The 26,084-nt window shown below is 36.3% G+C and overlaps 1 protein-coding gene across 1 annotated transcript; it reads left to right on the forward strand.

Annotated features, from left to right (window-relative positions):
- The first annotated feature begins 8,203 nt into the window (after positions 1-8,203).
- Positions 8,204-12,626, forward strand: LOC126786763 (E3 ubiquitin-protein ligase WAV3-like). The gene is made up of 2 exons (XM_050512686.1): positions 8,204-8,855; positions 10,329-12,626. Exons 1-2 carry the CDS (start codon positions 8,607-8,609, stop codon positions 12,243-12,245), a joined length of 2,166 nt encoding a protein of 721 aa, XP_050368643.1. The 5' UTR covers positions 8,204-8,606; the 3' UTR covers positions 12,246-12,626.
- Positions 12,627-26,084: the final 13,458 nt, after the last annotated feature.

Consider the following 26,084-nt stretch of genomic DNA (forward strand, 5'->3'; position numbering starts at 1 on the left):
TCAGAAAGACCGACTTGGGGAAAAACTTGTTTTCTCTTTAGGGGTTCCTAGTCGTTATGCTGACGCAGGACTAAACCAATCACCTTCCCCTCACAAATTGCTGAAAACGCTTGGTCATATTTTGTTTCTTGCCATAAAACTTAGTTCTGCTTCTAGGCTTGTAGATCTGTACAAGTGTAGATTGCCTATTGTTCAGACTTGGTGAAGGGTGCTATATTTGAGTAGTTGGTTGAGCATAAGAAGCAAATTGGGGTTCTAGCAAATTATATCAGGAGCAAGATATCACAAAGACTGGTATTCTCAACCGTCCATGAGGCTCCACTAGTGCAGAAACTGATGCATGTCTCTATTGATGCATTTTGTCACTTCACACAAAACTTTTTGTAAATGGGTGCTTCAACTAGGTGTGATCTCTTTGTATCAAAAAAAAAAAAAACTAGGTGTGATCTCTTTTTGACATGAATTGGCTGTGAATGATTAACCCCAGTGAAATATGGACAGAAATATCTTACTATTAGTCTATGCCAAGTTCAGAGGAGATCAAACAATGTTCGGCCTGTATTACTTATCATTCTTGTCTTCACCTCAAACAAGAATTTGATATCAGAACGGACCCAGTCAAGAAAGTTAATGCGATACAAATGTATCGAGTTTCAATTTATCAAGTTAAAGATGAGTCTATCAGATCAACACGACACATTGTATTGTTTTAGTTTCCTTTACATTTTGGTCACATACACCGTTATGGTGTCATTAGAGACCTTGTCTTGCACGTTGTCAAGGAAGTGGAAATATGCCTATCTCCATGTCTTATTGATCATGAAAGGACCGCAAACTCCTCGAAAGCCTACATCAAACCCAAGCGCAACGAAACTATAAAACCATTGAATGTCATACTCTTCCACATCTTGCTTAATTTCATTATTCGCATGAATACCAGTTTCTGGTATGCATCATTTGGAAGTGGATCACCACAGATTTTTAGATTCCCTTTATATGCAATGGCTTTGGAGCTGAGTACTTGTTACTATTGATCGTTCAAGACTATAGTATGAGACATTAAAAAGTGACAAGTTAAGGTCGCCTTCATGAAGCAGGGGTGTTCGCACACAAAATTTCACGGAGAAAATCCAATGTATCCAAAAAAGTGTTACTAAGGCATGTATGCAATTGGCAAGTCTCATTAATTAGGTATGTTGCCAGTAATGCTATTGTTATGCAAGTAAATCAAAGGTGGCAAGACAAATTATTGTATTGTAATACCTTAGCACCATCAGGTTGCACGAAGACTGGCAATTCAAGATGATATGGTCTTATTCTCAACAAAGACAAAAACAAAAAAGAGATGATTATGGTCTACTTGAGCTGCACTTTATTCAGATAACAATACTGGTAGTCTGCATAGTTCCTTTGGAAATTCACCTGACATTAGGTTAGAATCAAAGTTTATATAGAAGAGCCTCGGAGGAGTTCTTAACCAACTAAAAGTTGGTCCTGTGACTCTATGAGCACATCAAAAGCTCTAATTTATTAAGCTTGGATAACCATTCTAGTTTTTTAGTAAATGATTGTGAGATTAAAATAAACGGGTGATTTCAATAATAAATCAGGAAATAATTTTGACTAGTGCGTATTTTTGCCAAGCCATTAGTCCTTCTCGTGCATGAAGCACTAATACTATTATCACTTCTGCAGGAATCCATTATGGATTTATGGCTAATTGACTATTTAGAAATTCAAACACATTCTAGATGGCACATTTGAAGTTTCAGCCACTCAGAATATGAGATTGATATTTCGAACAAACCCACTGCTGGCAATCACCTAAGTTTAACGAGGACATGCCATGATGCTACCCTAGTAGAGCCACTGAATTCCCATATGCAATCAAGGGTCCCTTGTAAGAAAAATAAGATAGCACTATTTTACAGGAGAACATGAACTTGGGAGTTGGGACCCAAGACAGTGGATTCTTTTTACTCCTTTTGAGGCCGCACATACTTTGATCTTGAAGAAATATGATGGAGGATGAGTTGTGATTACTGGTTAGTATCGCTATACAGCCTATACTTGGTGTGAGGTTGAAGGCTTTTTTGATCCCTTAATTGTTAGGCTTTCTGGTGCAACTGTGCAAGTCAACAGGAAAGTTGGAAAGAGTACTGCTTATCTATGAACATCGCTCTAATCATGTAGCTGATTATATTAAGCAGCATAACGTACTTCTCGAAATTATTATGATTAAGAATTAGCTCTTCTAACTAACTAACCAAGATATATAAAGATAAAGGCATTTGCACGAGTCATTGGACTCGGATTAATTTGAATACTTGATCAAGATGGTGCAACAGTAAGCAGGCTTCTCCCTTTGCTGCGCAGCCTGCACTGGTAGCCGTCGTTCCTCTGTAGTCGCCGCTGCCATTTCATTGTTCTCCACCACCGTACCGTAGCCACTGCTTCTCTCCAAGTTGTCACTGCCCTCTCTCCTCTACAAACCGCCATTAGGCCATGCATGTTTGTTTATGCATGACTTTCTTCTTAACCTCCCGGATCAGATCTTCTACCACAATTAAAGATCGACTGCCTTTTTCATATGTCATCATTCATATACAGAATAAATATCTTGATTTCATTTGATAGATGTTCATAGTTATGTCATTGCTTGAGTATCTATTTCATAAGCTCTTAGTCTTAAGTTCTAAGTTGTACCTATATATCTAATTTCATTTCTAAGAGAAGATTATACAGAAGTCCTATTTCTAGATTTGCTGTCCCAATATGTTGATGCGTTAGCTGTAATCATTCGGATGGAGTAATGGCGCATGACTACAAGAGTTCATAAATTCAAACGAATAATTGCACATTTGCATGTGTGATCTAATAGAGTAGTATCCAAACGCAATATATCTATGATAACTAGTCAAATTCAGGCCACAATATGAGAACCATTATTATTCTTGCTCAACAAAGTCGTAACAATGTTTGTTGTATATAGCAGTTGGCTAAAATCCAAGCAAATACCAAAGCAAAGAAGCCAAAGAGTCAGCAGAGCTAGCTAGCTAGCTTAGTCACTTGCTTAGCCAAGAAAGAAACTCAACTTGGTTTTTGATTGATTGTTTCCCTTCATCACACGACTTATCAGGAGAGACAGTGGGAGATGGTTTTGGCTGGCATTGCGTGCGCTTGTTCATGATTTGCAGTTGAATCATAAATGTACACATGGTTCCATTTCTAATACATGCATCAATTCTTACGTTTACTAGCTAGCTGTGTATATTTAGATCGAGTGAATGTGACTTTCACTTCATTTAATTGGTTGGTCGATCACCTATTGCAGCATCATACTGAAGAAGATGACCAAATATAAAGATACACACTCTTATTTCTCTATATTGAGATGACCCCAGAAAGAGGAAAAGCGGTGACAAGTAGTTTGACATTTATTTGATTTTCAATACATATATTGGAATACTTATCATTACGATATAGTCCTTAAAGATTACACTCGAGTCTTTGGTCAGTTGTATGACTACATGATTTGTGTGACTTAGTGTTCTTATTCGACTTTCGATCGGGCATTGCTGCCATTGCATCCCGTCGTTTTCTACGTCCCTATTTGAACAACTAGAGACGTCTTGATGACTTGAGAAGAATGAGTGCGCGGGTCTCCTGTGGTTCTATTGTATGTGCATGCATGCGCCATGCCTGCCGGTAGGCAGTAGGTAAAGAATCAACTATCAGCGGTCCATGCATGACAATTTCTTCATATCTCAAGCCGGCAGCTTCTGGTTTTTTACCTAACATGCATGATTATCGTACACATACACACAACCCCTGATCGGAACTATTAAGGGGCCATGGCCCCACAAAGATTTTTAAAAATGCATCAAATTAGGTTTCTTTTGAATTTGTTTAATAATTAGGAGGTATTTAAGGCAAAATTTATGATCTTGGCCCCTTCAAATTGAATTTCTACATTAATTATTCATTATTAAAAAAAAATTGTAATAAATTACCTTCATTAATTGCCTAAAATTACCTCGAGATTCAATAATATCAAAGGAGAATGTTAATATAGCTTTAAAAATAGACAAGTTTACCTTTTGTTATGTAAAACAATACTATGTATAATGGATTTTTGCAACTATTTTTATTATAAAAATAATATATTATGAATGTAATATTTGACCCCCTCAACGAAAAGCTTCTAGGTCTGCCACTGACACAAATATTTATGAATTTGTTTGTGTAATGTGGCAACCCTAGCCTATCTGTTTGACTGTCTCTATATATATAACTAACATAAGTTGTGTATATTAATATATGTATGTTGAAGTGGGTTTGCCAATTGATATTGTTGCATCGACTATATATATATATGGTTGATGAAATAAGGAGACAGTACACATTTGATGACATGTACTGCTGGATTGAGGTCTTGGCTAAATTTTTAGCCATAAATTATATTTTAAGATTTGAGGTTGTTGTTATATGTTTAACTAATATAATTTTGTATTATATTCTTATTTCAAGTCAGTAAGTTATTATCATAATTAAGAAATTAGTTCCGACATTTTATTATATATTTTAATTGAAATTATTATTGTCTCTTACTTTCTCCTTTAACCATATTTGACATGATAATATATATTTAACAAAATAAAAAGAAATGAAACGATGACATTGTGAATTCATTTATATCTTATGTCGAATAACTATATATATATATATATATATATAGTGAGGTTGATATATATATAGGTTATTTTTTTAATCTATTCCTAATTTTAATCCTCAAAATTAAATTTTATCGTATTAACCAATTAAAACTAAAATTAATTATATTAATCGTCAAAATTAAAATTAATTATACTAATTAAAAAATAATTGTACTAATTAACAAAAAATAAAATTAATTGTATTAATCATCAAAATTAAAGTTAATTGTATTAATCACCAAATTTTAAATGTAGTTGTATTGATACAAAATTATAATTAAAATTATATATAGTTGATAATGAGAATAAGATGTGAGGGGTCTATTGAATAAATAAATGAAATTAAAACTCACTCAAATGACTAAAACCCATTAATAAGGACTAAAAATAGGCCCTTAACAATGTCTTTTAGTCTTTATCTTAAAAAACCTTTCAGAAAACGATCATGTCTATTGTATTTCGAGGAATAGTACGTTCTTACGTTCCTAATATGGAAGCCTGTTTATAGATATTGATAATAACTAGGGTTTACAATTTCTCTGTATAATCCTAGGAAACACGGAAACGTGCATACACCCACGTTTCCCGCTTCCGAAGCGGAACCACTCCGGAACCACTCCGGAAACGTCCGGAAACGCGCCGGAAACGCCCGGAAACGCCCGGAAACGTGCCGGAAACGTCCGGAAACGTTCAGAAACGTGTTTCCAGAAAAATGAGTTTTGGAAACGCGGTGGAAACGCGAGTTTCTGAATTGGAAACGCGGTGGAAACGCGAGTTTCCAAAAAATAAAGGTTTTTTTATGTTTTTTTATTTGAGATTTTGAATTACTTAAATTAAAATTTTGTTATTATATTTATTTTTTTTGTATAATTTATATATATTTATAATTTTTTTTATTTTGACGTTTCCAAAACGTACCCGCTTCCTAAATTTTTTGAAAAACACGCTTCCGCGTTTCCAAACGTTTCGCTTCCACGTACCCGTATCCGATTCCGTGCAACCTAGGTATAATCCTACTCAAGCTAGAGAGAGGTTGTTTAATTTATGATGAACATTCGATTAGTTTATATGATGAACATTCGATTCCCACGATATCAGCAACTAGGTGGTCATAGATAAACTAGACATTTATTTGATTTGACTAATCAAATCGAGTAGTGCCGTAGAGGAGATTAAGCAAAACCAACGTGGGGAAGTTTGTTTCTGACCAATGACCACAGACTAATATCACTAAATTAAGTTTCATATTCGAGTCGCAATAAGCACAAAGCAGTATTCTCTGTCCATTTCCAGTGAAAGTGATGCGTGCACGCAAGTGTGTTTGTTTTGTTGAATTTTGACAATGACAGCAATTGGTTCATCTATCGTCGCAAAAAATTCTTAAACCCAACACCAAATTAAGTTAATTTTCAACCTAATTAATTATGAAACTTCAGGTCGATCTTTTGTTTTAGGCGTTCAAACTGATAGTAATCTCCCTACTATAGGTTGGACTCCTAAATCTATATATATAAACGTGTAAAGATCGGTGATTGTCGTTTGAATTAATCGATATTCTACATAGATGATATTTCCGATCTTTACCAAATTAGACGTGTGACACTATCATAAAACTTCAAGAGCACAAGCTAGGAGCCTAGGAGAGAGGGCCTAACTAATTATGTCCCAAAGAAATGCAAGGTAATGTACGTATTCAAACAAAAAGAAATGCAAGGTAATTTAGTTTATCATAAAAGGTAACACTTTATTCGTTGTTTTTATCTATAAATGCAAAACTACCTCGAAAATGAGTTAATCAAGGTCATGTTTAGCTTAACCACTAACTTTACCTAATAGATAAAGCAATACACAACAGTTCAAAAACTATTTTAACGCTACACACTGATCATATTTTAAAAGGACGGCAAAGTATTTTGGCCAATTTTGAAAGATTTCTAATAGGCTTCGGTGTATTATGAAGTGTTTGACTAATGGAAAACTAATGCTTTCATGAGGTCATTCGAGTGGATTTAGTTGCTTGTAGTTTTCACGAAACAGCTCCTCATATACATCATCATCATCTAATCCACGATTGAATTGATTTTGTATATGTACTGTATAGATTCTGTGGAGTAAGTATGAGTTTGTTTACTTTGTTATAACGAAAGAGGAAAGAATGATTGAACAAGTAATGACACCTTGAGATGGTTTGGTTACTCTGGTATGTAGACAATGTAGTCATAAAATCAAGAGAAAAATATCACAAGTATGACAGGTGGAAGAGTATGTGGCCTTTTTAAAGTTAGTTGGCCGGTTAGAGGTTGATGTTATTGTAAGTAATTAGTAATCATGCAACTGCAACTGTCTTGTTATCAAACCCTAGATAAATGAGTTTGATTGGGATTAAATATAGAAAAAAATTGTGTCAAACTTAGTATGCATGCTTGCACCCGAATTTTCACTCAGTTGCACATTTAAGGAATACAAATATATGATTTTAACCGTTCAAAATGTTAGTTTATCACTAAGAATCATTTATGTAAAAGATCAATGTCAACAAAAATCGTAATTGCATTAAGTAAATGAACGGTCATGATAAAAATTAGTAATCTCATGATCAACTATTATTTTGTTTGATGCAACAGGCGATGAAAATGATTTTTGTTTACATCAATTTTTTTTACATATATAATCTTTATTGGGTTATTTAATTTTTGAACGGTTTAAATTTTTTATTTACATTACGAAAAATAAATAAATAAGAACGAATTTGAATACACGTATATACTAAGTTGTACACAAATTTTTTTTCTTAAATATATATGATTACGATTTTATTGCTATTGATTTGATTTATCAAATTACAAATGAAAATGATCGATCAATTTGTATTCTACCACTTATTTCAAGTTTAAATCCATTGTGTGTTGTCTCTAAATTGAATGTATTGGTCCGAATCCAAAATACCATTTGAACGTATTTTGGTCTTATTTCAAGTTTAAATCCATGAGATATTTTACATTTCTCTATAGGTCTATTACATTTCTCAAATACATTTTATTTTAATTTTGCGGAAAAGGCAATTAATTAGTTATCAACAAAAAAATTGCTATGTAACCAACAAAGGTCTGCGTATTGATCGATCTCGGAAGTATTTGGTCATTATTCATAAATAAGAACAAAATAAAATAAAAACGGTTAACACATAGTGATAATCTAACATGCTATTCTAAAATTAAAAACGATTAAAATAGAAAACATCAAAGTAATATCCACGTTTGCTGACATGTTATGGAAACTAGCAAATAACATATCTCTATATCTCATGGTTTATTTTTGACTGTCCAAATTATTTAATTTTACAAGCAAAAGAAAAAAGTCTTTATTAATTTTCTAAAAAGAATAAGAAAGAAAATAAATAATCTCATGTGTATGTATTTATTATCCGTATCCAAGTTTAGTTTTGTCACCTTCACTCTCTCTGTATCATCTCATGAATTTAAGAAAAAGGCTGCTGGTCACTGTGGAAGCTCTCTGACCACTCCAATCTCACCCTCTCATCCACCACCACCCAACCCATTTACTCCAAATTCCTATTAAAACCCAAATAACCCAATAATATTTCTTTCCCTTTCAAATTCCAATTCCATTTCCATTTCCATTCCTTAAAACCGCCAATCAATCATTCATTGCCTGCTTTTTTCATTACTCCCACCTCTTAATTACTTCTTGTTGTGAAGCTCAATATCCCCCCCCCCCCCCACAATAGGTTCACTTCTCAATCCACACCCAATATATGTGTCCCTTCATGACTCTCCCACCTTTAAGATCTGAGATATCTTAGAGATCTCAATCAGTGTGAGAAAAGAACCAAACAAACATACAACCCCCCACCCCCAAAGCCCCAGAAGCATGGGAAGCAAATGGAGGAAAGCCAAGCTTGCTCTTGGCTTGAACACTTGTCTCTATGTTCCTCAAACTTCAGAGGAACACCCATCTTCACCTTCCCCTAACGGCGTCGTTGCGTCCAGGCATTCCGACGCGGTTTCCTCCTCCTCACTGCTTTCTCCGACGGGTCTTGGCTCCGACCGGCAAGCCACCACGCCGACTCCGTCGTCTTCCGGGCTCCGGTTGCCCAAGAGTGGAACCAAGTCCTCAAAGGTTTGATCTTTTCTTGTTTTGCATAGAACCCATTTGAGATATTTGATCTCTGAAGTGGGTTTTTGGTTTTCTGGGTTGATTTAGATACATGATATGGATATGGGTAGATTCTCAAGTGAAACCAGTGAATTAAAATGACACTTTTTTAATTCAATGAACAGAGTTTTCATATTTGTTTAATGATGTTTATAGCAGCAATACTGTTCTTGTGTATAATAATTTACTGGTGCACCAACTCTTATCCATGGCTACTGGCTAGTCTTTTTCTTCAGTCTGAGTATGATGTGGGGTAGAATATGTTGGTGGGGGTGTTCTTGGTAATGTGAGCAATGGGGTGTATTATATCGTATAGGCTGTCAGGTTGTTTTCATCTCTGATGTGAAGTTGTGAATGAAGAGAAAGTGGACTAGTACTCTCCCTTTAAGGACCATTTTCCTCTTTGGCGAAAATGAATACTCTTCACTGCTGTACCTTTCCTTTCTTCCAATGGAAAGTGCTTTGTCTGGTCATCACAAGTGCACTGTCCCATATTTACAGACCCCCCCCCCCCAAATACCTCTCTCTCTCTCTCTCTCTCTCTCTCTCTCTCTAGACCCCCTGATTGTGAGCTTTCCTGCAATGAGCATCAACAAAAGAAAAAGGCGAGAGCTGAAGAGAAAATTAGTAATGAGGGGAGTCTTGGAGAAAATTTTCTGGAAAAAAAATATTGTTCGTCTTTTGATGAGATTTGTATAAAAGAGTTTCTTCTGGCCGCAAGTTGATTTTTTATTCTAACCTTTTAAAAGTCATCCTCTTGATTGATCTTGGATTTCCCATTGTATCCTTGGCAGTAACTTTGACCATTTCTCATTGACTTCTCTTTTCTTGTTGTCTGGTTGATTTACAAGAGATAGCTTTGATCACAGTAGTTAATTGAATGAAAGAATGTTGGAACTGATAATTGTACTGTGCTGTAGATACGGTGCAATCTAGTTCATCTTTTTATGGGTTATACTAGTTGGACTGTATGGGTAAAAAGTATCAGCTTAAGATCCATTGTATTGAGATGACCCTTTGAAATCTTCACATGTAGCAAAGAAACTTGATTATTATAAGCCTGTCCTCACTCCTCAGATTCTCTAAGTAAGAGTTTGATTTAGGTACATGCCCCTAGATGAGAATTGAGGAAAGACACACATGCTGGTTATAATCTCCTTGGAACTAAAGGAGCTAGTTATAAAAAAATCTATAGATCTTATAACTCATATCCCAAAACGAAATCTGAGGTTAAAATGTGTGTTCAGTGGTAAGATTGATTTTTTTATTAGGGGTTTGTCTTCCCGTTTTATTTTATCATGTATTTTGTAAATTGTATATGAGATGATAAATATAAACTAACTATCAATGTATTTTTCCGCTGCATAGTTAGAAATTTGTATCTCTCAATGCAACTAGTTTGATACATTGTTCTGACCAGCTTGTCCTTAATTGCAGAAAACTTGTGCAATATGCTTAACCACCATGAAACCTGGTCATGGGCATGCCATTTTCACTGCAGAGTGCTCCCACTCTTTTCACTTCCATTGCATTACTTCTAATGTGAAACATGGGAATCAAATTTGCCCAGTTTGCAGAGCAAAGTGGAAAGAAGTCCCCTTTCAGAACCCTGCTTCTGATCTTTCACGGGGTCTTCCAAGAATTAACCCAGTGAATTGGCCCCAAGATGATGCCTGGATGACTGTTTTACGCCAAATTCCTGCACCACGCGTTGACGTGAGCAGGCCTGTTACATCACTCTTCCACACTCCTGAGCCAGTTTTGTTTGACGATGATGAAAGTTTAGATAACCAACCTGACAGTATCAAGAATAAGGCTTCTGTTGAAGATCCAATTTCTAGCAACAATTGTATCAGAATCATAGAGGTCAAAACATATCCTGAAGTTCCTGCTGTGGAAAGATCAAGCCCTCATGATAACTTCAGTGTTCTAATTCATCTCAAGGCTCCTCATACAAATGCTGGAAATCCAGTATCTCAAAATTCTCGTGCTCCGGTAGATCTTGTTACAGTGCTTGATGTTAGTGGCAGCATGGCAGGTACAAAGCTGGCTTTGCTAAAACGCGCCATGGGGTTTGTGGTACAGAACCTTGGTCCGTCTGATCGGCTCTGTGTGATTGCCTTCTCCTCTACAGCACGCCGGCTCTTTCCCCTTCGTCGTATGACTGATACTGGACGTCAGCAAGCATTGCAGGCTGTAAACTGTCTTGTTTCAAATGGTGGAACAAACATTGCTGAGGCTCTTAAAAAAGGCACCAAGGTTTTAGTAGATCGCAATTCAAAAAATCCTGTTTGCAGTATTATTCTACTATCTGATGGTCAGGATACATATACTGCCAGTAGTCCTCGTGGAACTCATCCCCGTACAGATTACCAATCACTTCTCCCAATCTCTATCCGTCGAAATAATGCAGCAGGGTTGCATATTCCAGTTCACACATTTGGATTTGGAGCAGACCATGATGCTGCCTCAATGCATTCAATCTCGGAGATTTCTGGGGGTACATTTTCTTTTATAGAAGCTGAAAGTGTGATTCAGGATGCATTTGCACAGTGCATTGGGGGCCTTCTGAGTGTGGTGGTGCAAGAGCTGAATGTCAGAATTGAGTGTGTTCACCCGAATTTGCAATTGGATTCAATAAAAGCTGGGAGTTATAGAACCAGCATGATGCCTGATGCAAGAATGGGATCTATTGATGTTGGAGACCTGTATGCTGAAGAAGAAAGGGATTTTTTGGTGACAATGAATATTCCAGTTGGATGTCTTTACAAAGATGAGATGTCACTGGTACAGGTTAGATGTCTTTACAAAGATCCCATTACAAAAGACATGATCAATTTGGATGAAGCTGGTGAAGTCACTATCAGAAGGCCCGTAGTAGCTGGGAAACTAGTAGTTTCAATGGAAGTAGACAGGCAACGCAACAGGCTTCGTGCAGCCGAAGCAATGGCTGAGGCCAGAATAGCTGCTGAGAATGGTGACTTGGCTGGTGCAGTTTCCCTCCTGGAGAGCTGTCGCCGGGAATTATCTGAAACTTCTTCTGCACAAGCAGGTGACCGGTTGTGTGTTGCACTATCAGCCGAGTTAAAGGAGATGGAAGAAAGAATGGGGAACCGTCGTGCATACGAAGAAACCGGAAGGGCTTATGTTTTATCAGGATTGAGTTCACACTCATGGCAGAGGGCCACTGCTCGAGGTGATTCCACAGATAGCACAAGCCTTTTGCAATCTTACCAAACTCCATCAATGGTAGACATGGTGACACGGTCTCAGACTATGGTACTAGGGAATCCATCACCTCGACGAACCCTCAGCAGTGCTAAGTCATTTCCAGTCAAATCACGGCCACGTTAACCAACGGTGGTGGAACTACCACACACTACATATATCCTTCATTACTAGACCTTCTCTATTCCCTAATTTTTTCTTCCTGTGATTTGGGATAACTGGGAAACAAAGGAGTTTGGAGTGTTTTAACTGTATATGAAATATGAACAAGAATTGGTGAAAGCTGAGTAAATGGGAATCTTCAGAACTGTGAAAAGGAAATGGTGTGGGGGTGGGGGGTTAGGAATATCCGAGTGTGATTTTGGGTGATGTACATTTAGAGGGTTTTCTTTTTCTTTCTAGTTTATTTTGCAATTGTATTGGAGAATGAGATTGGGGTATAGCCTTGTAATTGTGGGGATACTTGGAGTGAATTCTTCACTCGAATATATGAAATGGTATCATTACTCCTGATTCTAATTCTTTTCAATAGCTATATTTACTTCAATCACTCAATCGAGATTGCAGTTGAACATTTGCATTTGCCTTCTGTTCTAGGTATTCAATTTAATATTTATAGAGAAACAAGGACTAGAAAAAACGAACCAACAGTAGGGAGATTCAAATATACAGTACATCCTCATGGTAAAAATATGAACAAGGAATGAGAGTTGCTTTCTAACTAAGAGAGCTTATTTGGTATACAGGCCGTGTATATACACAGGTTGATGTGCAACCCACGCACCATGCATGAAATTGTGATCCAGACTGAGCCTGAGCAGCGGAAGTGAGAGCAAGCGAGAGAGAAAAATGTTGAAGTGATGGAGGGGAGGATCGGCCAGCAACAACAAGTTTCGGATGTCGCTGGGTCTTCTGGTCTGGGCTGATCGGGAAGGAGTGCGCGGATTTTGTTTTCCTTGGAGTATAGATGTTTTCTATGAGAGAGTCGTTCAAAATTGGAGTATTTGGGCAAAGTTCAAGGGGAAGAAGAAGATGAATCGCTGCCACCCACCCATGTTGCCAGAAAAATGGACAAACAGAATGATTTTATAGAACAAAACCGGAAAAATCTGCTACTAGTTCGTCGGGGCAGATCTTGACTCGTCTCCCTAAGGAGGCTAAACGCGCGTCAACCCCCGTCAATCTGTTTACTGTCCACCTCTAAAATCCAACGGTGCACATAACCCGTGTATATTCACGGGCCGTGTACCGAATAAGTTTCGTCTAACTAGGCATGTGATTTGCAACTGATCTGTGCCGGAGTCTGAGAATTCCTTGCTTATTTTTGCTCAATCTCATTAGTTCAATACTGAGAAAAGTATTTTATGCGACAATATTATAATGTAAAATCTTGTATTTATACTTGTTTATTTGCTTAAAATATATAATATTAACTGGGTTGTGTGTTTAGATAATTTGTATAGTAACTGAGAAACAATTTAAGCCTAGTTGAAAGTCAATCTTTTTATTTCCTATCAAATATGGACTACAAGAAGATTTAGAGTGATACTATCATACTAGGAGACTCTCGGCAGAACACGAGATTAAGGAGCATCCTTAACTAATTAAGGAGATGTATAAAGGCATTATTGACGTTGCAGATACACAGGGATTCATCCTCACCAAAGTTTGGGCTCACCTCCGTATCTTCTCAAGCCATCATCAAATCTTCTAGAGGCACATTCACATCTTCTCGAACTCCTCCATATCTCATGAAGACTTCTATAGTTGATTTTAGTTGTATGATTTTCACAACTATGTGTGGCTAGATTTTTTTAGTTAAGGACGAGGTTAGAAGCCCCAAATATGTGATAGATATAAATAACATAAAGATCAACCTTGACCCTCATTCACAAAATCTTGCAGCTAGGTCCATACTCCCATTCCTTCTCAGAGGCCTTGAACATTATAGTATCCACCAAGGAGCCATGAGCCTCAAACGGAACTTGCAGTTCTTCAACCTTCTTAGATAGGGTGACGCCTTGAAGCTCTTAGGAGAAGTTGTACTGGAGTTCAATGGAGTCTTGGTTCTCGATGATGAGGACGTACATCGTCTTCTATGATTTCTTCCTCACGAACATCACTAGAGTGAAGGCGTCTGATTGTGGCCTTTTGATCCATCAAGAACACGGTGCATGGCAACTGGTATTGAGGTTCGGTGTTGCCCTCAAGATACGTGCGGCAGAGAGTGTTGCCCACCATGATCCAGTACTTATGAAATAAGAAAGGTTCGTTCACTGGCCAAGACCATGTTGGTTGCAAGCAGTGGCGGATTTAGGATTGAAATGGCACTAGGGCTAATTAAATGCGAAGCGTAAAAAAAAGTATTTGCGCAAAACGCAAAAAAATTTCTCATTATATTAGGTATGTCGATATTTGTCATCAGAATGAAGCTGTTTCAAATTAATCTCTACACACCTCTGTTTTATCTTTCATTATGTATCTATCTCGCCTGATGTTAATTAATAAACTTCACTACTTTGATTCTAATTTCCAAATAGGCAAATAAAAAACTCAACAAGTCGACGGGCAATGGCGAGTGGTGAGTGGTGACATGCAGGCTTGAACGAGAACTCGAGAAGATGATTAGAAGAAGAGGCTGAAGAGTAGATCAACAAAAGTAGACGAGAAAGTCTTTAGAGATTGAAAGAAGAAGACGTGAAAGTGTGAGAGATAGAGAGAGACCCGTGATGTTTTAATATTTTTTTTAATAGAGGGTTGGATTTTTTTTCTGGGCTTCATTTTCACCTGGGCTCCAGCCCAGTCAAGCCAGGGCTAGATCCACCCCTGGTTGCAAGAGGAATTAAGAAAGATTGAAGATGAATGAAACAATGAGATTACTTAACTTACCTGAATGAAACGAACGTGGTTACGAGAAATGGATCGATATGGGTACGGACTTACTTTTCTGTGGGGAAGAAGAAGTCGGTGCATGTTTTGGAACCGTCTATTATATATAGTTTCACATCACTAGTTTTCCTACTCACACACGGTCTGCTATTTCTTTTGAGTCTTAAGTGGCCATCTATAGTGATTTTTTCCAGTTGTCGTGAGCCCAACATTCATACTCAACCATGAAATTCATACTCAATCACCATTGGATATAAATCTAAGGGTAAGGAGAATCTTTTTAAAATTGAGTTATTGTGTTTTTAACCCTTAGATTTACATCCAATGGTGGTTGAGCATGAATTTCCTGGCCAGTTACTGATTGTGTGAACGAGATTGGTGAGCCCAAAACTTTAGAGTCTTCGTCGCTCTTGTTTCAACAAAAACGGCAATGTTTTCCAAACACGACCGGTGTTGTATTCCAGTCTATAGGGGGTGTATTAATATATTTAAGAATCAACATGATATTTTAGGGTTTAGGATGATGCTCCTTCAAGGGTGATGAGGGTGTTCTCTCAACTGAGGCGGCGGCCAACCTTTGGGTTCGACCTTCCGCAGCAACAAATCTTTGATTTTCATCGTGATATCTTCCAATCGATCCTTCCAAGCCCATCTTCTTCCTTTTCTATAGGTTTTGGGCGTTGTTGGAGTTGGATTATTGCAGGTTGACGTTATATGGTGACTCCTGAAGCTGTGGCTTGGGGCGTAGCGAAGTGTCCACGATGTTGGGCGATGAGGCTCATTGTTTAGGGCTATGTCGGGGGGCTCGCAGTGCCAAAATTTTCAGGCTCCAATTAGGCCATGGGACCCAAGTCGATGCCGCGTACGGTGGTTGGACTGGTTTTGGGTTGTACAATGGAGGCACTTTGTCTTGGCCGAGGTGGATCTTCCAGGCACTTGGTTGGCTTTCCGTTAGAGTAGGGGTTCTGTCCTGAGGTCAGCGGCGTCTGGTGGGGGTAGGTGGTACGTCACCTGGTTTAAGGAGTGGCTGGTGGGAAACTTTGGAGTTTCGTCGAAGGCAGGTCCGACTTGGCTACCCAATCGGGGTTGCGATGCTCAACTCTGGTCTTGGGTTTCTTTGGGCTTGGCTGGAGGATGGGCTGTGAGGCCCACACATTCTTGTGCTTGGATCTGGGACCCAAGAGGTTGGTGTCTGTGGCTCGAAATTGGGATTTTGGAGGCTGTATTCGATGTCCTCCTGTGGTTACTCTGTTACGTGCGGTTTTTCACTCTAGGTCTTGCATCATTGTGCTTATGGTGCAATCCTACATATTGCACACTCCTCGGTGACCAACTTCTCTAGTTCCTTGGTGTTGATTTATGAGCCTCTCCTCAGAGATTCAACATAGATGTAGTAGTTAGGTCCTAGTTTGTCTAGTGTCCTAGTTATTTCGCACATGCCATATTCTATCGTAGTCCGTGAGGGCGGAATGTGTTCATGTTGTTTTGTACATTTTCCGATTATAAATATATAACATTGCATCGATTCTAAAAAAAAAAAAGAATCTACATGATTGTTTTGTATTTTAAGTTCCATTTAAAATATGTAGGTATCTGATCATGATTTCAATCATGGTTTGAAAAATTATTTTAAATCGGGTGATATTCAAAACTCCACTAATTTGGATAAATTTTGTTGTATAGTTGATTTTATAGGATTAAAGGGGTTTGGTATTTATCAGAATCTCTCATCTAGCGGCTTGATTTTAATGTTTTCTCTTTTTCGCTCTCTGAAGGTGAAAAGATTGTTGTCGAAGAAGACGAACCGACCTAGGAAGAAGATGAGTTGATCTTAGGTGAAAAGACAAACATAACCTATGAATCTTACTGTAATTTATCACTTGTTTAAAAGGTATGTATCAAATTAAGGTAATGAATGTTCTATTGTTCTTTGTTGTCAAGTCATGTTACCTTTCCTCATTACACTCGTCATTATGATGATCTACTAGCATTGTTGTTCTGCCTAATTTTAGAAAAAATTAATAATAATAATAAAATTAGGGTTACATGAGAGGATTAGGATCCTCTCCTTAGCTGAAGTTGGGCCTTGTTTATCCTTGACTCTTAATCTTGACCATTAACTATAGATCCAATGGCTCATTAGATGCCACATCAGTAAAATTGGAAAATTAATTACATAGTTGGGTTCCCTAGGTTAACCCACTTAACAGCAACTCCTTCTCTTCCTCCCTCTGTCGTTGGCACTTCTTCAGTTTTTTTTATTGAAACCATACTTAATGAATCAATATACATGCATCGAAGAGGCTACAACAAAAACGGGATACTCACATAAGAGCATTCCCATGCTAGCTTCTATTACTAGTGACAATGACCTCATGGAGCCAAGCAGGCCTAAAATCATAGCAAAGCAACGCTCGCTCCATCTTCAAAGCTCTTCAGGAAATTGCATGAATAATTGTATTACTACACTTACGCACATGCTTCCAACTTACCCATCAAACTCCAAATTCATTCAACGAATTGCATCCAAAACTGCTCCAATATCACTTAGATCAAGCTCCTTTCGGCCAATAACATTGAACACATTGAGAGCATCTCCAAAAAATAATAAATTTAGTGACATTCAAATGCTTACACGACTTAACCCCATACCAAAGAGCCAGGGCTTCCACCAAGTGAGGTCTAAGAATAGCTTGTAGAGAAATTGCACTAACATCATACTAGCACATTGAACATATTATTATGATCCACCATACTAGCACTAACATCACCCTCCCCTAAAATCTAGTCCTCACCTCCATATTCCCTCTGATAATCCTGCCTTTCAAACATTGAAAGCAAACCTGCCACGCTACCCATCTCATTTTCTCCACTTCCACTCACTCCTAAAGACTCAGGGCGATTCCCATTTAGCTTCACAATTTCACTATGTCATTCCTCACACTTCTCCACCAATCTCTTAGGTTCTAAACTTCTCTTACCATCTACCACCTCATTCCTATCCCGCCAAATCCACTAGCAAAGCAAAAGAAAGAAAGTTGAGATGAGCATCCCCCCCCCCCCAAAACTACTCGATCTGCCACTCAAAATGCCACACCACTACATCTCAACTCCCCCCGTCGCACAAAGGTATGGCAAGGATTTTATCCACATCCACCGGAAGAAAATGTTGTTTGATAAAATCAATATTCCACATACCTGGCACTTCTTCAGTTCTTCATCGGATCTTTCCCAAAAGCCATTTTCCAGAAGAGGAATTGAGAAATTAACAAAAAAACGAAAAGAAAAAAAGTAATAGCAGATCCAAAAGAATCATTCTAGTCGTTTCAATTAAACATCATGATATGAAGCAATTCCATATCGTCCAAATTGGATACATGTAAGTGTTCACCAAATGACGTTAACCTAGAGAATCCAACTATGTAATTAATACTCTAATTTTACTGATGTGGCGTCTCAAGGGCCATTCGATCTTTAGTTAATGGACAGAATTAAAAGTCAAGGATAAACAAGGCACAACTTAAGCCAAGGAGAGGATCTTGATCCTACATGGGAATAGGCCGAAGAGCTATGAATTTGCTCCTTTACTGTAACTAGAGTAGAAAAAGAACGAAGATTCTATATAAGGAAGGTAGGGTTTAGATCACTCATTTGTAAGTGGAGGTACATGCCACGTTCTAGCATATAGTCTCTTAAGTTTTACAGCTTGATCTCTATAATAATGATTAAATTAAACTATTTTACAAACAATCAATCAATCGCTTATAATCGATCAATCTCTTATCCCTTAACTATGATTAATACCTTTCTTACGTACCCATTGTGTTTGATAAAAATCATATAACTCTCTTAGATTTGTTTGATTCAAACCAGGTTTCTTATGGGAGCTTTCACACCAAATAATTGAAACCAGGCTTATTTTCTCAAATTGTTTTATTCAGCAGACCAATATATATATAAATTCATAACTAATTCTAAAAAGATTGTTTTAAGGAGATTATAACTTTGAATTAATCTTTAAGATGTCTACTATAACAGTATAAGTGTATAACCATCACGAAGACGTCAAACTGAGTAACTAACAAACTCTTCAAGAATTTAGTAAAATGTAACTGATGCTATTGTATTTTCTCGGAAAATTTTATGCACATACATGTAATTTCTAAGTTCATAACTAATTCTAAAAAAAAGTATTTCTAAAATCATTTATTATTTGAAATAAACTCTTGTTTGTGTAAACTCATATTTACATTATTATAAACTTTTATTAACATACATTTTATAGTTTAATTAAAATGAACATTTATTTAAAGTATTATATAATATTTATGTAAGGTAAATCGTTTGTATTATATAATATTTATGTAAGGTATATTACGCGAGCAGTTCCTCTAATAATACTAAAACCTAACTGCAAAATACCAAAACCTGCACCTTTCTACATCTTTCGTATTGTCACACCCCAATCCCAGAGGTCGGTATTTTGCAGAGTTAAATGTCACCCCAATACCAAAATGTGGCTTTTACCGCACTAAATGTTACAGAGTGGAATTTAAATAAAAATAAAAGACTTGCATTCTAGGCTCTTTCTTCTAGGTTTGTCTAACCTCGGCTCGGTAAAATGTAATATTATCTTCAAAAGAGTTTATAAATGGGTGGGTGAGTAAAACCACGAGCTCAGTGAGTGAGTAATGTAATATGCCAACAAAGCCATGTCATTTTACTCACACTATAAAATAATTTGTCGTATACACATCGATCGTCACAATTCATCACATCGCACAATCTCTTCTTATTGGTTAGCTTTTAATTTAGTGATCTCCACGGGACACCTAATGACCTCTTGCCATATACCTTCGTATGTCACATCCTTACTTCGACATAACCCAATCAAGAAGTTCACATGTTCTATGACTAGTTAAACAATAACTCCAACAATGTATTATATATAAACTCATCACATTTCACAAATCAACATGTTTCACTTAAAAATAGATAGATATTTCATAAATAGATCAAAAAGCTTTTCGACTATTTCAAAAAGCATATAAGAGTATTTGAAACACAATATATAAACCATTCACCTCGAGAATACGAATCGTCACCCTGATTGTAAATTGAGACATCTAAAACGAGCTTTTTAGAAATCACCGTCAGATCTATTCAAACTTCTAGGATAGAAAGAGAATGCCAATACGAATCTGTAACTACTCGCGGATAGCGAATTAGAGTTACGGATCAAAAGTTATGATTCGTGAAAAACTTACGGAGAGAGAGAGTTCAGCCGCGAAAAGACAAGTGTCAAAATCTTGCTCTAACTTCCACCTACCTACTTATGCCACTTGTCACACAAAACCAAAACATTGTCTCTCCTCGTGACAAGTGTCTGATGACTAACTAAAATGGTTGATTTGATCTCTTACACGTGGTTCCTACATTCCCAAACAACCAATCACCAAATGTCACGCCACTAAAAGATGAAATTTCGTTAAATTTTTGATAAATAGCTAAAAATAGCTCGGAAAATTCATTGAAAAATACATGAAACTCATGGAAACCCCTACTTTCCATTTTTCTAAAATCGGGATGTTACACCTATATCCCTCTTGAGCCTTTGCAAATAAGCAATTCTTAGGTCCCGTAGGATGTGAAATTGTTTTCATAAAAGTCGCTCATCATGGATAGATATTGTCGGAGAGATAGTAGCCTAAGTTGTGAACCCGGTTATTCACTTGAAACGGGATATGAGGTCCTCTATTAGCAGTAAGCTGGTGGAAGAGAAATGAAAAGAAATTAAGAGTATTTTGTGATGGAAAGCTACAAGAGAATGTAAATATTGCTATAACATAATGAATGAAACTCAACTTTTAGTCAAAACTTTTGGGTGGTGAATAAATAAAATGGGTATAGATAGAACTAGTGATCACAATGCTTGGTGTGAAAGGCTATGAAACTATGGATGTGAAAGCTATAGGAGAGTGGTAGCTATTTATGGAGAAATTCAGAAATTTTTTATAAATTTTTTGTTACCGTTATAATTTTTTTATTTAAGTTTTCATCTCATTAAATTTTTTTTTCAGATTACCGTAGAAGTTGTAATGGTTTAATCATGCTAGCCGTGAAATTTTATTGCAAATGAAAAAACAACGGTCCACATGAAATGTTTCTTCTGATTTTATGAGAACATAGCTGCACATGTTGAACCCGCAGTTACTAGTAGGCTTTAGGCTGAGTTGACAAAGCATGACTTGGGTCTTCAAAAGTAGTGGCATGGGTCATGGGTTTGACCAAAGGGAAGACCTAGTTGGCCTGATCTGAGTGAAGGTAGTTTTCATGGGTGGAAACTTGGATTTTGCTCTTGGGTCTGTGTGACATGGATCTTCATGCCAATTTTCTCCAGCAAGTTTATTTTTGATAATTTCCCACAATAGTCGTGTAAAACCAATTGATTTCAAAGTATTATATGATTATCAACAAATGTGTTGTATATTTTTTATGTGCGCTATGAAAAAGGTTTGTATTGTTATGTTCAAATCAAATCAATAATGTGTTCACGCGGGCATCGAGAAATCACTATCTAGTCCTCAGTGTAATATGAGGTATAGTTTATCAAATAATGAACCATTCTCAGAATTGTGTTAATCGATCAATCATTAGGTTGATATACAATTACATGGGTAAGCAAACTACCCGATTCGATTGATATTGATAAAGGGGTTGAACAATAATAATGGAAGCTTTTTGAAACACCATAATAAAACACATAGTTCAAACGAGTGTGTTTGAGATTTATTCCAGCAACGGGCAAATCCCTTGAAACTTTCCTGTTCATGTTGGCAAAATGAGTTTTTATCAGATGATTATCAGATGAAAGCAACAAAAAATTAAGAGCTCTTCACTTCTTCAAATACAAAAATAATGAGGCAGCTACTACAATGAACTGTGAAGAAATATGAAGTTTGTCTATTTACAAACCAATTGGCCATAAAGCCCACAGAGAAATTAAGGAGGGTGTTTTGTATTTGGATTAGTGTGGACTTATTTTAATTGACAGACTATTTAGAAAGTCAACGGACTCCTTTAAAAGTTCAAAAACTTTCATAAAATTGTTAAAATCACTGACTTCAACCACATACTTGTGGCCGAATTCTACAGATTTCTATTAATTCAAGAAATCCACATAATTCATATTGATCGACTTCTACATATTTTTTAGTACTTATAAAAAAATTAGAACTATCTTTATTATTTAAGAAAATGGTAACTGATTAATGTGCATACCATGTCTGTCAACTACAAGCTTACGGTTCTATTTACTTCACTGCTCACGCACCATGATAATTTACTTCTCCCGAGTGCAACTTAAGCATCTAAGTTGGCATAGGTTCTTTGACGGTTCTATTAGACGAGGACTTAATGCATGCTAATAAAAGTTTCTACAGACTAATTTTATGTTCTAAACAAATTCATTGGTTGTGTCTAGTACTATAAAATTAGAGAATCTCAATTATTTATAAGAAAGTAAGAGAAACCCTTCCAAAATAATTTTTTTCGATTTCTAAAAAGTATTACTAATCCTTAACTTTTTCAGGAATCCTTCATCAATCTTACGTACTTCTTTCATTGTCATTGATTTTTATTGGTAGCGTTTGACATGTATCCACAAATGAGAATGAGGTTTTAGTAAGTATATGGATTTAAGGTAAGAACATAACATAAAGAAGATGAAAACATTCTAATGTTGAATAACCACGTTGGATTGTAGGAAAAAGAATCGGTAAATAAAAGAAAAATCATGGAGAATGAACATATTTAAATACAATGTGATTATCTATAAAAAAAAAGTCCATGACAATGTTTAATTAGAGGCTAGATAATTTTTGGATTGTGGTATGTATAATTAACACTAGAAAGTCCATGAAATTTCATGAGTTTATAATTCCATAAGTAAATGATAATTTGAATACCTAAAGACTTCTATTCATTTTAAAAAGTCATGATTGAATACCTCCAGATTGTCATTGATTTCATAATGGCTTTTTAAAATCCTAATTGAATACACCTAGATTTGTCTGAATAATTATAAGTTTGTATTGAATACACCTAGACTTTTGAATTACATGAATTTCTTTAAAACTCCCACTAATTTTATATACAATACACCCCCCTAAGTTAAATGGATGAAATTGCCTTAACTGAAACTGGGAAGAACCTACACCAAGTTTTCAAATATGGCATTACTTGTTGCAGAACTTTAAGCAAACTATCTCACATTATTTCTAAGAAACAAAAAAAAAATATCTCACATTATTTCTTGCTCCTCCTATCTAGGGATTCATCTCTTTTGTGTTGTCTTCTTAGTAAGCTTCACCCAAAGGAAGAAGAAATATGATGAGGTTTGTCTTTGCATTATAAACCACCGGTGTTTCATAGCTTATTCTTTGAGCTATTTTTACCTCTCCAAGCTCAAATATGTAAGGCATTTGTGTCTCTCTCTTTGTTTTATTTCCTTGTTTCTCTTTGCATTTGCTCGGAAACTTTTTCCTCCTTTTTTGTTTCATTTACAAATAGATGAGAACTTTGTTCAGGGGTCTAAATTTTATGAAGAGAGGGTACTGAAAATCTCAAAGGTTGTTCTATCTCCATTTTTTTAACCACAGAGGATAAAAAAGGATGCCCACTGTCTTAGAACAAAGAGAAGGCTTTTACATAGCACTACAAATGAATTTCAAAGAAAGATTTTCTATCACTTGCTTCCACCAACTAAAAATTGTTATATTCTCAAGTGATCATTCATAAAGAAGAGTAGAACCCTTTTTCTATTAACTGTTAGTCTTCTAGCGCTTAGAAATTGGTTTGGAACATATTAACTGTGAAAAAAAAGATTGTCTGCAACTTTGGAATAAAGGGAAGACATTTAGATAATAGTATAAATTGATTAATACAGATATATTTGTCAACCACTTGCTTCCATCACACTAGAAATTGTTATGTGCTTAAGTTATTATTCATCAAGGACCAAAAGAAGTACTGAACTAAATGGCTAACTAACATTGAAGGGATTGTAGATGTATTTATGTTATTCTATATATTTTGTTTCTCTCAAACGGGAACCAAAATTGGGGTAACATCTAATTAGAGATGGACATGACACTGATTGCTTACAGTCCTTCACCTCATGTTTCATCAATTTTAGGTACTTTGTTTGCTCCACTAAGTTTATACCTTTCTAAAAAAATTGGTGATATATAGATTGCACTATGCTTACGGTTAATTTTGAGTTATGTGATATTCTCATGAATTTGGTACAATATTGGGGTTCTGATTGGTGCACAATTCATATGTTTGTTACTTATGTTGTTGGTCAACTTTATGTGTTACAAATTTAACTTAATATGCTTATATGTCCACAATCAACTCCTTTTAAAAAATTCTTCTACGCCATTTTTTGTGCGACCTTCTTTTGGTTTGGACCTTAAACTCTATTTTTGTGTGTTCAGAAAAAGGAATAACCATCATTATTTACTGGGAAATGAACATAATATTATGCCTAGTGCTTCAAGGGAATCATATACAAGAACTAATGGTCTTTGTTAGTCGAGACTGATGATGTGAAAAAGTATAGGGTGTTTTGGAATATAATTGTTGTGGGATATTTGGATTTTATTCCTCTTGGACATGAAGCATTAAAGTATTTGAGAAAAGAAATTCCGGATAATGGTTTGACGATTGAGGAGATAGCTGCTCATGTTCGTGATTGTGCTCTAACGAACAAGAAGAAGTGTGATTTTTGTGTAGCAGACATATTCGATGATGGAACTTCAGAAAGTTTACAAATATTATTTAGAGATGGCAAGAAACCTATAAAGGAGAGAGTTAAGGGTGCAAAAAAGTATCGCAAGATATAAGTCGATGGTTCAAGGAGCAAAGTTGCCTAAGATTATCTGAAAAAAAAATGTAAACATAGGTTGATTTGGGATGACAAAAAGATAAGAGTTTGTTTAGCCATGATGTGCGCTACCACAGCAAGTGCTTGCACATGGGGGTTTATTTGAAAGGGTAGACTTGCTCTAATACACACTCAATCTATCTCATTATGAAGAGATTTCTTAAATTTCTGTGTATATTTGCCATAATGGTTTCAATCCATAGCCTCCACTGACATACCACCAGCTAGAGCCTCAAAGCCGACGCCACCACAGCAAGACGCACCATCATCGAGTCTATTCCCGTTGCCGGATGTGAAGGCCAAGACCTGCACATGTCATCCACAGTAGTTTTGCCAAACTGGATTGCAAATTACCGTCCAACGACGTCCTTGCACGAACCACGTAAAGTGATCTCTTCGCCACCGCCCAATTACCAACACGGTCAATACTCTTCAAAGAAGAAGAGCCCCAACATGTTATAGTTATTGAGCTCTAAATTGAATTATATTTAGTGTTTTAATTTAAAAGAATAGTTAAAAACTAAATTGTAGGTAAATAATTTAAGTTAGGAAGAAATTAATAAAATTAATTGGGATTTTAACGTTTTATAAAAAATTTCATTTATCAAATTTATAAAGGAGAAAACATATATAATAAAGAGTTATGTTGAATTTTACGGGTGAAACTACTGTGCAGTGACAGTGAGACAACTCAAACCCTATGGCCCAATTTTTAGTTTTGTTGAACCAACGAGTGAACTTGCTCTTATATATGGAGTGGACCCCAAAGTAGAAATCAAATGCAACTCCACTATTTATCCACTAGCATCTTCATTATTAATCAATTATGTAAAGTGAATATCATGATAAGGTTATAACTTCAGAGACCGATGTTGGTCATTTCAATCAATGTAGCAGCACATGCAATTTCATCTTCGCTAGTCCAAGGAATTGCTTCGTTTTCATGAATTTTATACATCTTGAGCTCAAACATCCTGTATTCTCCATAAGGACTAAGTATTGGGTCTTTTTGCCTGCAAAGAGCTTCCCACACCAGTGAATTGACAACATTTCTCCGATTTGCTTCATTGGCCTTCATCATTATCTTGGATAAATTGTCGTGGCCAAAAATTTCATGAACTGCTTGG

This window comes from Argentina anserina, chromosome 3 (assembly GCF_933775445.1).
Source record: "Argentina anserina chromosome 3, drPotAnse1.1, whole genome shotgun sequence".
NCBI classification, from domain to species: Eukaryota; Viridiplantae; Streptophyta; class Magnoliopsida; order Rosales; family Rosaceae; genus Argentina; species Argentina anserina.

Bases quoted from the DNA above. Each gene is read 5' to 3' on its own strand.
- LOC126786763 (XM_050512686.1), top strand. From the start codon at position 8,607: ATGGGAAGCAAATGGAGGAAAGCCAAGCTTGCTCTTGGCTTGAACACT. The intron at 8,856-10,328 runs GTTTGATCTTTT...CCTTAATTGCAG, and splicing joins GTGGAACCAAGTCCTCAAAG to AAAACTTGTGCAATATGCTT.